At 41.3% G+C, this 14,256-nt stretch overlaps 1 protein-coding gene across 1 annotated transcript in view; it reads right to left on the bottom strand.

Moving 5' to 3' along the window:
* Positions 1-13,654, bottom strand: part of PLBD1 (phospholipase B domain containing 1) — a 36,965-nt gene extending 23,311 nt beyond the window's left edge. The window contains exons 1-2 of the mRNA XM_044455735.1: positions 13,238-13,654; positions 2,808-3,027 (exon numbers count right to left, since the gene is read on the bottom strand). Coding sequence (XP_044311670.1) covers positions 2,808-3,027; positions 13,238-13,352 — 335 coding nt within the window. The 5' untranslated portion in view covers positions 13,353-13,654. The remainder of the gene's footprint in view (positions 1-2,807; positions 3,028-13,237) is intronic.
* Positions 13,655-14,256: the final 602 nt, after the last annotated feature.

Below are 14,256 nucleotides of genomic sequence, written 5' to 3'. Positions count from 1 at the left end.
TATTAAATTTAGATATTGAACCAGAATTGCATTACTCTCATTATTTCATGAAAGAAAATGGAAGTAGAATATTACAGAATAACAAATTTATTAACAGCTGTAAGATTAGTAAACAGCAAAGAATTACAACAAAAATTGTAAATTCCAATTAAGCAAATGGTATAAAGCCATTTAGAACATAGCTGTTAATGATAAATTAACAAGTGGAATTAAGGTGAAAAAGGGGCTGGCTGACAAATAGGAATAATTTTAATGACATTTGGGGGTTGTTGAACACATATTAAGAAAAGGGAAGGATATAATAGTTTGGTATGATTCAATGCAATTTTGGATGGGAAAGTAGGATTCCTGAGAAAGGGGAAGCACAGAAGAAGAAAAGGAGAAGAGTGGTATATATAGATATGAATAAATAATTATCATGTAGACAAAAGTCCTGGTGTCGAGGTACACTTTTTTTTGTTTCATACTAAATAAATAAATTATTGTTTTGATTGATTTATATGATTCAATTTATTTGTATTGTAAGTTTTTCCCCCTTTTAAATTTTTTGTTCTTGTTGATGTATTTTTGTATGGGATGGTACAGTATGGTATTATCAATTTAGTTAATAAGAATTATAATAAAAAAAGAACTTCGGTTTGGCCATGATGGCTCGCATGCTGCTTTTTCTCCCCGACTTTTATACACTGCAGATCCCTGCTTCACTACTTCTTGATTCATTGAAGTCACAGCTTGTCATAAAATTATGGTTATTGTAAGCGACAGTTTTCCTCCAAAGCAGAATGGGAAAACATGGTATTCAATGGATTTCCAGCTGTGCTTCAGAGGCAAAAAGTTTGGATATTATGATAAATTATAATTATAATAAAGAGGAGCAAATTTTGAGCATGTGAATAAAAAGTAAACATGTAGGTCAAAGCATGTTCCATAGTTGGGCTATGACAACCAAGTTTGTGCAGTATGTCAAGAAATATTTCATTTGTTCAGAACCTGCTAGAAGTCAACTAAGAGTGTAACTTTCTGCAAGTTAAGACAGGAAAAAGTCCACTCCTACAGCCCCCAGCTTGTCCCAGCCAGCCTGACTGGCTGGGCTGTCACCAGTAATAGCCTTTATACTGTCTAAATATGCACAAGACTGCATGCAGATTATACAAAATAAGGAACAGTGTTGCTACTTAATACAGTTTAATGACATACGTATCAATGGCATTGTTTAGTTAGTAGTCTGTTTATGTCAGAACACCCTCAGCTATTATCTTCCAGGCTTAATCTCTTGAGTACAGGAAATCCTGTTTAATTTAAACATCTGCAGCATATACAATGTGAGCTTTTCTCAAATGTCTGTTTATACCAACATTGTAAACCATGCACTAAGTGACAGAAATGATCCTAGATTTTATTCTCTCGTTAATACATAACATTCTAAATTTAGATTATGAATGTGCCAGGCTCTGTTTTAAGACAGTGTGGACTTCAACTGGCCCAAAACAGGGTAGCACAACTGCTGGTGCAAGCAGGACCACACGCACGACTCCGGTATTGTATCATCTTCACTGGCTGCCAGTTGAGCTCCTGGCCCAGGTTAAAGTGCTTGCTTTAACATGTCATGCCCTGAACAGCTTGGGACCAGGATATCTGAAGGAATGCCTGCTCCCACATGCACCTGCCCAACCTCTAAAATTGGTTTCAGAGGCCCTTCTGGAAGAGCCATCCTCCAAGGAGGGTGGCAATAATAAGGAAGATGACAAATAAAAGAGTTGCACACCACTTATGGAACAGCCTCCCAAAAGCTGGCGCCTTCATTACAATCTTTTTGGCACCAGGCAAAAACAATTTTCTAGACATGTTAATAACTGGTTTTATCTTAGTAATTTTAAAGGTGGTTTGTTTATACAGCATTTCCACTTTAATCTAGACTGTTTTAGATTATCATTCTCAACTGTATACTTTTTTTCTTCCTGGGTATTATCATGTGTTCTATCAGACAGTTCTTATTGGTATAATGTGTTTTTAGTCTATTATAATCTGCTAAGAGAGCACTTGGGCTTCTACAGCGGAAAGTAAGTACAGGTTGTCCCAAAAATTTGACATTATTTGAAATGTGAATATCTGAGTAACTACATGTCCTAGGCAAACAAAATTAAATAGGCTTCATGTTGAACAATAAAAGATTTATTTATTGAAATTCAAACAAGAGATTCAAAGAGATGTCAATTTTATAACCAATTTCACAAAGCTTCACAAATGTTCAATATACACACTGCCTGTGACACGAAACATGCCAAGTCGGTAGTCCACCTCCTGCCAAACACGCTGTAGCATGTCTTGCGTAACATTGCGTAACTAACATTAGTTAGTTTTTACATGTTTTATTAAAATTTGAGATCATTTGAGCAATAATTGGCTATGTTATTAGAACTACGAAATGATGTCAATTTTTTGGGGACACCCTGTATAATAATAAATAAATAAATACATGATTTTGTTGTATAGCATACATATTAAAATTTCAGAAATTGAAAGTTTGGCTTTGAAATTATAGTTAATACAAAAATTCATCATGTTTTGCTTCTTTTTTGAACAATGAACAAACAGCTGATCCAGAATTGTCAACCTTTCTATCTCATTGGTGATGGAAGAGTCTAAAAATCTTCCTGAATGTAAATATGCCAAAACTGAAAATTATTCCCAAACTCTTGCATGCTGCTGTGTGTGTGTGTGTGTGTGTGTGTGTGTGTGTGTGTGTTTATAAAAAATTGCTAACAGTGCACCATCATTCTCTCAATCACATTTGCAAAGGTACTTACGAAGCAGTGAGATAGCCCTCCAAGAAACCTGCAGCATACATGAGATCTTCATTCTTTATGGTCTGGCCACCATAGCCAGCTTTGATCTCAAGAATCCCCCATCCTGTAGAGTATACACTGTCATTATAATAGCCATAAGCATCACCATTCTTGTCCAATACATCCTTAATCTGGAAGGATTTTGCAGCTTTCGACCAATATACAGTTGCATAGTGAATGTCTGAGAAGATATAAAGGAGAAAATGGGAGAAACAGAGACTGGAGAATTAGAATACCCTGAAAACAGTAAATATAGGAAGTACTAGAGAACTCATTTCAAAATGAAATAGTAGATCCATGGAATTGCTTGTTACTGAAGATGGGTGGGATAAGATTTTCTTCCTAATCACTACTTCCTGCCCATTAAGATGAGCATTAACTATCAGGTGGTGCATATAAAGCAGATTGCCAAGGATTAAAAGAGTCCATCTATCACTGGAAATTGTCCCTCATGACCAAGGCAAAAATAATTTCATAGGCCAATTGATGCTGGCAGTAAGGAGGCCAGCTCTTCTTTTATATTTCCCATAAGATGTTCCTTTCTTTCTATGACTATAATATGTCAACTTTAAGAGTAAATAAATCCCTTTTGAAAAAGGAAAGTGAATTGGATTCTAAGAAATGCAAGCAGATATCTGAAAATGAAATGGGGTTTCCTCCACCTTCCCTCTGTAGCTTGGTAAGCCCCACAGAAAGTATTCCTGAGGACTCAGGGACCCTCCAAAATACCATGTTGTAGACTGTGTGGAGATACTGCTGCACGGAGAAAAATAAGTGGAAATAGGATTACTTGCATGAGTGGAAGCACTTTCTATTCACCTTAGTGGACCATTTGCTTATTATTCATAAACTGCTTTTCTTCTTTCCAAGGAACTCAAGGCAGCTTACATAATTCTCTTCTTCCCCTCAATCTTATCCTCACTACAACCCTGTGAGGTTGGTTGGGCTGAGAGTCTGTCATGGGCCAAAGCCACCGAGTTAGCACCATGGCTGAGTGGGGACTAGAACCCAGATTTCCTGAGTCCCAGTCCTGCACTCTTAACCACTACACCACACTGGCTCTCACACTGTTGAAGCCAAGCCATACATTCCCTAAATGCTAACTCTACTGAAGTCACTCTTTTTTGGAACTATGCGGCCAACTTGCATATCCCTCCTAAAAAACATTTTGTATAAAGAATTACTGTTTATAATCCCCATGCTTAAAAAACAAACAGCTAAACTATTCTAATGGATGATCAAATGTAGAGCCAGGAAATCTTTCCACCATAGGGTATCATCTGTGACTCAACCTTGGAGACTTCAAAAAGATATGGAAAATATATTTTACATCTATTGAACAGCACTATATATTCATATAAAAATATCAAACAGTAAATGCTAAGATTGAAGGATGCATAACCACTACCCAGTTGCTTGCCACACATAAATTTGGCTTTGAATTATTCTTTTTGAACTATTTCAGTGTAATTCAATTCTGCTTCAAGGTATGACCAATCCGTCATACTAATAGCTACAAGAAACCATTTTGCTTGAATACTTTGACATACCTGAGAAAAGGCTCATTACTTTTGCCACTCTGAAAATGACCTTACCTGACAGTAATAAGGAGGATCACCTTCTGAGTTCCCAAGATCTGCCTTTTCCCCTCTCTAGACTTTTATTATGTTGGATTTCTCCATTAGTCTATCATATAGCATATCAGTTTTATACCTTCACATGAAAGAATCATGGAGACCCATGAATTGAACAGTATATGAGCAGAGCCAGCTTGTGCTGGGAGTCAGACTAGATGGCCCAGGAGGACCCTTCTGACTTGCTCTGTTTCTATGCTTCTAATCAGCTACTGAGCCTCAGCTATTGCCAATATAAAAATGAAAGATATATGTATACTATTTACAAGACAAAGCTTTAAAGAATTCTGCTTAAACATGCTGCAATTTATTAACGTAAACAGCCCAATCATAAACATGTACTGCAGACATGAATACATGAACCAAGAAGTTCCATTGATTTCACCTGGACTTATTGCTGAATATCTTCAAGGATACCAGGACACAAGCACCTTTAAGTCGAATGGATCAAGTTTAAAGACAAAAGAATGGACAGATACATCATTAGGGTTCTGAGCCCAGTGTAAGGGGCACAACCATTGTCTTCATACCAGTACAACTACATCGAGTCATGAGTGTAGGACAAGCTTTTAGTACTCCAGTGCCAATATGCACTGTCCACTATTGCTAGGGGAGTGTTGTGGTGCACAAGGGCACACTGCAGAACTTAGGGCAGGATGTATCGCAACCTATGAGCCTTTCTTGCCCTTAAAGACTACAGAAAGTGTTGCTAACCTTCAGCTGTCTTTTCTAATAACAAACTATAGACTCAGCTTGGTCTATGCTACTAACTAGGAACACAATTAGACTTCAGCTGTTGCAGGCAGGACTGCTGATGCAAACCAATGTTTGGTACATCTAGTCACACTTGCACTCCATAGTCTCAGCAGAGAGACATTGAAGAGAGAGATAAAACAGCATTCAATTTAATATGATAAAGACAACAGCCTATCAGAAATAATTTATCTATTTATCTGAAATATTTTACTGTACCTTTTGCATTTTGTCCTCAAAACTTCTTACAAAATTTGAAAAAAACAAAAAGGAAAACTAATACCATAGTCCCAGTGATTTCTTGCATTTTAAAACCAAATTAAAACACATGGAGTGCCAGGTAAACTTTCAGTACAGCAGTGTGATAATCATCAAATTAAATCCTGGAATAAGTCTGGAGGGTGAGATTAGTAAATGAATTTCTACAATATGAGAAACTTTGCCCACAAAAAAACATGTGGGAACAAATGGGCAGAGCTTTGACAAAACCACTGTCAGGGAAGGAAGCTTTGGGAAGGAAATTCAGGAACTCTGGGGCCCTAACACACACCCAGCCCTTGGACAACAATCTGGACCACAGAGTGGTCCTTAAAAATTCAGAAGCTGACCATTCCTATTTTAGAGCAAGTTGGTTACCAGGTAAAACTGCCAAATGTTTTTCAAGCAATGTCCCTGTGTGTTTAACAGCTCCAGGATAGAAAGACATTCTAAATTTTATTTTATTTTTTTTCTAAGGAGACATACTGAGGATGAAAGTTGCACCTGCTTGATTTCTATCTCTCATCCAGCATTCACATGAGTCTCTGCCAGAGAAATACTGGCAAAACTATTAGAAGTGGGTGCCTACTATGTTTGTTTCTGACATTGCCATAGATTTTCTTCTTGCTACTTTTCTTCCTCTGGTGCGAATTACACAAGCAAGCATATATTCTGCACATTTGTATTGTCAATCCTAATACACACACACACACACACACACACACACACACACCACACACCATGTGCAAGTTGATATAATGTTACAAAGTATAAACAAGAAAACAGGAATCAAGAAGAACTGCATAGCTCTCCCTTAATGCTGAAGTGGATGGATAATAAAGATGGAAACTAAGGACGTAACAATAGGTTCCATTGGCAAACTTTGGTTTTGTTTTATTTCCAAATTATTAAAAGGAATCACTTCACTCAAAGCTCTTTGCTCCTAAAACTAATGAGAATATATTCAGAACACATTCTGTTACTAATGATGATCCTGTAAGAACTGTGTCTGTCTCAGTTATGCATGTTTACATGTACTGAGAAGCTCCCATGGGTGAATTTCCCTGCTGGATGCCATTGTGAAAATTTCAGCAATGGGGTGGGGGATACAACATCTTGTCACTACATACAGGCCCAATGCAAGCCGCCCATATGCCTAAACCAGGTCGTAGGTTCTGTGTGGATTGTTAACCACCCCAACAACCTATCCCAGCCAGATTCACATATACTGATTGTGAGCCATCCCACAATGCCATGCATAAGGAACAGCATATAAAAGTTTTAAATAAATATAAAAATAAGCTGCAGCATGCCCCTATTACAGCTGCATTTTTAAAATGCAAAAAAGGGGGAAAAAGCAAGGACCACAAGAAAAGTAACCCATGGTAGTTTGCTGTTCTGTGCAAACAAGATCTTCGCTTTCATGAGATTACCAGAGATAGGGATCTGCACAATTTACCTGGAGGGCACCAAGCTGGGGAAGGCTACTCTAGAACCTAGGAGGCCAACACAAGAAAATGCAGCTATGCTGGCTAGGGGTTTCTGGGTTTTGTAGTCTAACACACCTGGAGGGTACTTGATTGGCGAGGGCTTGTCTAGTCACTGGAGCTGTAAGAAGGAAGAGCTTGCAGTGTTCCTGACTCCAAATATAAAAGACAGTTACTGCTAAGTGTGAGAACTTATACAGGTGAGCTGAATGGGGTGAATCAGGAGCGTGGGAAAGATGGATCAAAGGGTCTGCTGAAAAAATAACCAGCAGACACTACTAGCCAGCCAAGAGTCACAGGGAAGGCAATACTGGGAGTGATAAGAAGGGAACAGAGTAACATGAGCAACTGCCTGAGTGAGACAACTGGTTCTTGCCCCACTTATCTACTGCTTTTCTGACAACTAGGCTACAGTTTCAGTTGTACATCCTTCTGCATACGTTAATATACATAAGATACAAGAAATGCATAAGGTTCCTTCCAGCACTTTGAATGTTGGATCTTTTTCCAACTCCCTATGCATTGTCAGCACTTTCATGCTTAGCACACTGTTGTTACATTTTTTTCCTCGTTGCTTCCTATGATCTCATGTTGATTTTGTTTGCAAGTGATTCTTAAACTTATACATAACTGTGAACATGCCAACATAGAATTTCTTGTCATCTGATCTGATTCTCCAAAGTTTCATGTCTCAATGAAACTGGTAAACCTTAAAACCAGTTTTAAAACCTTAAAAACCATCACCCTATATTGTGAACTACTGCAGCAGCAATAGTTTAGAAAGAAGTCCAACATGTACATCACCATTTGACATTACTGCCTGTGGTACTATGTTTGGTAACATCCTCCTACAGGAACATTCATTACCATCACACCAAGATAGTAGTGTAGTGCTGAAGGAGGGCAGGATAGTAGCAAGTTAAGCAGTAAACATCTACAATCTACTGTTCTCACAAATTAAACTTTATGTGCCTGCACTTTCTCTTGGTCTTTCAGTTCCAAGTACAGCATGTAGTTAAACTATGGAATTTACTGCCCCATGATATAGTAATGGCCACCAACTTAGATGGCTTTAAAGAGGGATTATTCAACACATTTATAGAGGGTAACGCTTTCAATGGTTACTACAGATTCATAGAATAGTAGAGTTGGAAGGGACCAGGAAGGTCACTGGGTCCAACCCCCTGCTGTTGTGGGCACCAATTTACACCATCCCACTCAGATGACTGTCCAGTTTCTTTTTGAATTTCTCTAGTGTGAGAGAGACCATGAGACCTCTCTAGGCAACTGACTCCACTGTTGAGCTGCTCTGACAGTGAGGAAACTTTTCCTGATATCTAGCCTGAATCTGGCTTGTCACAACTTGAGCTGATTATTCTCTGATTATTATGCTCTGATTTGAGCAAGAAGAGATCTTTTCCTTCCTCTCTGTGACAGCCTTGCAGGTACTTATAAACTGATATCATCCCCACCACCAACCCCCAGTCTTCTCAAGACTGAACATACCCAGTTATCTCAGTCTCTCCTTATACGGCAATGTTTCCAAATCCTGAATCATTTTTGTTGCCCTCCTTTTGTGCCTAGAACTGGACATAGTCTAGATGAAGTCTGACTAGTGAAGAGTATAGGGAAACTATTACTTCTTGTGATTTGGAAGTAATACTTTCATTAATGTATCCCAAAATAGTATTTGCCCTTTTTGTGGCTGCATAGCATTGTTAGTTCATATTATGTATGTTGTCCACAATAACTCCAAGGTCTTTTTCTTTTTCAGTTCTGTTGAGCCACATATTCCCCATCTCCTATCGATGCATTTGGTTTCTTTTTCCTGGGTGGAGAACTTAGCATTTGTCCCTATTGAACCTCATTTTGTTCCTTTCAGCCCAAAGTTCAAACTTATTAAGATCACCCTGGATCTTCATTCTGTCTTCCAGGGTGTTCTCTACTCCACCCAGTTTTGTATCATCTGCAAATTTGATTATCGTTCCTTGTACTTCCTTATCTAAATCATTAAAAAAGATGTTGAAGAGCACTGGACCTAGGACTGAACCCTGTGGCACCCCACTAATTACCTTTCTTCAGTTTGAGGAGGGGACATTGATGAGCACTCTTTGTGTCTGATTTAACAGTCAATTTTGGATCCAGCTAATAGTTTTTCTATCTAGTCCACTTTTTGCTGGTTGGTTATCACAATGTCATGGGGCACTATGTCGAAAGCTTTGCTAAAGTCAAGATAGATTATGTCCGCAGCGGTTCCACTGTCCATTTGGGAGGTTAGTCTGACAGGATTAATTCTTGATAAACACGTCTTGGCTTTTATTAATCACTGCATTTTCTGCAAGGTGCTTGAAGACTGATTTTTTAAAATAACTTGCTCCAGATTTTTTTCCAGGGATTGATACCAGACTAAGTAGTCTATAGTTCCCAGATTTGTCTTTTCCCCGCTTTTTTTGAAGATGGGGACAACATCAGCCCTTCTCCAGTCATCTGGCACTTCTCTTGTTTTCCATGATGATTTATCAAAGATAATAGATAATGGTTTTGAGAGTTACTCTGCTAGCTCTTTTATGACTCTGAGTTGGAGTTCATCAGGCACTGGAGATCTGAACATGCTTATTCCATCTAGATCTTCCTTGACCATTTGTTTGTTGATCTTGGGCTTCCATCTCTCACTTTCAGCTTGTACTTCCTCTTTGTTGTAGATCTTCTTGTGGAAGATGATACCTGATGACTACATGTTGCCTGGGGACAACAGCAGGAAAAGGCTACTGTCCTTGAATCCAGTTTATGAGTTTCCCACAGGCATATGTTGCCCACAATAGGAAAGAAAATGCTGGATTAAATATGGTTTGATCTAACAGGCCTTTTCTTGGGGCAATGCTGAAGCTTAGATCAGTGTGGTATCAGTCAAGATATATCTTTACAAATTCTATACCTTTATCAGTCTCTTATAATACGTTATGTTGTAGAGTGCAATCTTCTCCATATTTGACCAAAAGTTAAGGCAGCATCTGATACATCAGACTTGAAGACTTATTCTGCTCTTCTACATTTTAAATCTTTAGTCAACCTCTTCCAAAAAAAAGTGCTGTCATGTATTCTACACAGGGGTTGCCTCATGTCACAATAAGCCATGATGATTTCCCCTGTGATATGGTCTGTCATAGCATGAACCCTGTCATGGACTTCCACATAGTACATACATGTGGTTGTAGAGGAACCAAGGAGAGAAACAACAGTCAGCAGCTTCTCATTCTGGCTCCCACCACTCCTGTCTTGTTCTTTACATTTGCTGGGAGTGTCAACAAGCCCCACGGTTGTCTGTTCTCTGCCCTCTGAACATGTCAACATCCACCATTGCCAGGCTTGTGGTGCAGGAGATCCATACCATAATCTCCCATTGGATCTGGGAGAACCACTCATGGAAGTTCCTCCATTAGTCCAAAGGCTCCATCCTGGCATAGTGAATGATAGAAGTAGGAAGTAAGATGTGCTAGCATGGAGTGGAAAGCTCTGGATTCTGGTGAATAACATGTGGACACAACTGTAGGGCAGCAGAGCTCACACACCAGCAGAAGAGACTGCTAGCTTGTATTGACACATCACGTGGCATGATTTTCTTTCTAGCATATGCCTCCTGTGTGCATGACTGCAGTGGGGAGCTGGCACATGGCAGCATGAGTACTGCGCACAAGGAAGCCTCCGATAATCTGCAACAAGGGAGTGGTGGGAGTGTGGTTGAGTAGGCCTACATATTTGCATCAAGTGTAACAGCACAGGAGAGACAGAAGTACTACTACTGTGAGCAAGTTACACCACATACAGGTATGTGTGCCCCAGCAGTTGGAGAGTTGCTGTTGAACTTTAGAGGCTTGCATTCAAGTCCTACACCTCTAATGAAGTCATAAAAGCAGTCCTGGAAACTTGCTCTCTCCCTGTTCCTCATGTCTAAAAACAGAAATTTTAAGAACCTGAATGCAAATACCCTCCAGGTGTATACTGGGACCTGTCCCAATACCCATACCTTAAAGTACACTCAGTTGGTGAATACAAAGGCACACATATAAATATTGCCTCCTTTCATTACTGGGGAAAGGGGGAAGAATCCATTCTGATAACAATAGGATTTATACTTCACACTCCCATCCACATTAATGGGATCTTTCAGATTTCTCAAGGCAGTTAGACTACTAGCAATACTGGCTAGAAGTTGTCAAGAAAGCCAACTTTTTGATTTGGCATTCACCTTTGTTCACAAGAATAGCATCTCATCTAGAAAATTCAAATACGGGCACTGGAATAATATGCAAGTATAAATATGCTAATGTACCAAACAGGTACATTAATTAAGCTTACTCACAGGTAAATGTGTATAGGTGTACAGTCCAAGACTATAAGAATCAAAACAGAAATAATGGCAATGATGAGTAATACATCTGAGTGTATAAACACTCCACAGGAAGCCCATCACATATCAATGAACTCACCAGGAACACTGACCTGTGTCAATGCAGAATTGGCACACGTATAGAAATCTACTACTTTGCCCAGTGATTGATGGCATCGTAACTCTACGCACAAATGGTCCAACTCACATGGTGTATTTACGCATGTATACATGTTGGACATGGACATGGACAAGGGCTTTTCTTGTGGCTATTGTCACATCTCTTTAAGTTCTTATTAAACCTGAACATAATGCAGGTTTAAGCTATACAATGTATAGCTTTAATAAATTTATACTCACTTTAATTCTAAATTATATCCCATGACTACTATTATGAAGCCACATGGTAGTTATAGAATATGCTATTTTAAAAAATTGTGGTGCTGGAGGAGACTCCTGTGAGTCCCTTGGACGGCAAGGCAATCAAACCAGTCAGTCCTAGAGGAGATCAACCCTGACTGCTCTTTAGAAGGCCAGATACGGAAGATGAAACTCAAATACTTTGGCCATCTAATGAGAAGGAAGGACTCCCTGGAGAAGAGCCTAATGCTGGGAACAATTGAGGGCAAAAGAAGAAGGGGATGGCAGAGAATGAGGTGGCTAGATGGAGTCACTGAGGCAGTTGGCGTGAGCTTAAGTGGACTCCGGCGGATGGTGGAGGACAGGAAGGCCTGGAGGAGTGTTGTCCATGGAGTCGCGATGGGTCGGACACGACTTCGCAACAACACATTTTTAAAAATCCATTCTAACAACAGGCTTCATCACTTTTGTATTGTTTCTCTTTAAAACTACTTGAAACAAATGTTCAGTTAGAAGGCAACAGCTCTTTGGATGTGGTCTTAAGGTTTGTTCAGAACTCACCACAGCTGTTTCACATCCCTCACTTTGTCCATTGACAATGATTGCTTCCCGCAGAACTAATACATGTGCAGGATGGAAGACTTTTTGCAAGTTCTGTGGACAGCTTGCAGCATATGCCCAAACTTTGCATCTGACTCCTCTCAGTTCCTCATGACTGATACTGTTTCTCAGTAGAGCTGGTGAACTAATTTTTAAAAGTCAGGACAGCAAGTGCAAGGCCTATGTAGTATCTCTTTCAATATAATTACAAAGAGGTGGGCATGTCTCTTTTTAAGATAGTCAGAAATTCCTTATGTTAAGAGATTCATCCTTGCTTTGGAATAAAAGCCTCCCAGACCGTATTGAGTTTTGGAACAGTGCAGTCCCAGTGCACTCTCCCAGGAAAGAAAACTGCCCCACAGCTCCAGAACATGCTTATAAATTTGACATTTAGAACCTGGCAGCCTTAACCTATCAACGTGCAGCACCGTTTCCAAACGAAGGATGTTCTTCTGGACATCTCCCCAGGCTATGAGAAAGTCTGAAAAGAAGGCAGGGGGTAGTTTTAAGACCACCGCCCCCAACGCAAGAACATCCGAGTAGAGTCCATCTAATCCAGCGTGTCGCCCTCGCAGTGGCCAACCAGATGCCCACAGGCTCCCCCCTGCCCCTTCCCCCGCAACTCCCAAGGCCTTGACCAGGAGTGGAAAGCGAGAAAGTAACGAGCGAAACGTGACGCGTGCGTGTGCGACGAGGGGGGTTGATGGCAGGACGTTGTGCAAGACCTTCCAGACCTCGTTGCTCTCTCCCGCGGGCCCTTCAGTACGGTCCAGCCACCGGGGCTCCCGCCCCCAGCCGAGGGCGGCCGGGCGGCGAAGTGGCCGGGTAGGCGCCCGGCGACCTTCGATGCGACCCCCGCCCCGCCCCGGCCCTCCCCTCCCCTCGCGCGCTCCCCCTCGCGCGCGCCCGTACCTGCTCGCGTTTCCGCCGCGATCCAGAGCAGAGAAAGCCCGCACAAGCCGGCCCACCAGCAGCAGCCGTTGCTGGAGGAGCGGGCGAACGAGGCCCCGCCGCCGAACCGGCCCATGCCGAGCTGCGCCCCGTTTGCTGGTGCGTGACAAGCCGGGCCCGCGACTTGGCAAAGTTTGCTCTCCTCGCTCAGGACGCGATCCGCCCTTTCGCAGCCCTGCTGCTGCCCCGGGGCAGCGCGGCAGGCCCGCCCCAGCCTCGTCGGGGTGGGATCAGAAAGCAGGGAGGCTCCCCACCCACCCCCGCCCGGGCTGTGGGCAGAATCCCTGCTGTTGTTGCATTACTTTTTGCGCCGCGGACCGGAGGGCGGCATGGGGCTCTTGGGGGCAAGGATGTTCCCGCCCGCGAACACACTTCTGGTGTTCCCGAGCTCGCTAGGCACGATGCTGCCGTCGGATGCTGTTTAGCCGCCGGAGATAACACCTAAAGGGGGGGGGGGGCGTTCCAGCGCAGAGATCCCTACCGCCGCCACCGCGTGCTCACAAAGTCAATGAATGGTGGATGTTCACTAGTTCTACAAAAAAGTGGGGAGGGGTCGACTTCTACAGTACCCTGCTTCAAAGTAGGCGTTCAGTTAAAAGAACACTATCTCTTCTAATTTTAGTAAACCACCCTTCAGATGCTTTGGCGCTGGTTTACAGAACTTTAATAAAATACGAAAACGAAAAAAAGATGGATTAAGAGAATATAATGGTTCCTATTAAGATGAAAAAGGCCCATAATCTGAATTTGTAACTTGGAATGAAGAGGAGTTATGCAGACTTAATTCCGTTAGCTACTACTTGAGGGAAAATAAGAAATAAATGTGTTTTTCTGCTAGCAAAGTAGAAGTCACAGTTGGTGATGAACCAATAGAAGCCAAAGAGGGAAGCTGAACTCCATCCCCACACTAGGTTCACCATGGATAGTGACTATAAAAACCAAAATAAAGGCTGAAATGGACTCAGATCTCCCCTGCATGT

The sequence above is a fragment of the Varanus komodoensis genome, unplaced genomic scaffold (genome assembly GCF_004798865.1).
Source record: "Varanus komodoensis strain SLA01 unplaced genomic scaffold, ASM479886v1 scaffold8, whole genome shotgun sequence".
NCBI lineage: Eukaryota > Metazoa > Chordata > Lepidosauria > Squamata > Varanidae > Varanus > Varanus komodoensis.
The sequence above is the reverse complement of the archived record's forward strand: the minus strand, read 5'-3'. Positions and strand labels throughout refer to the sequence as shown.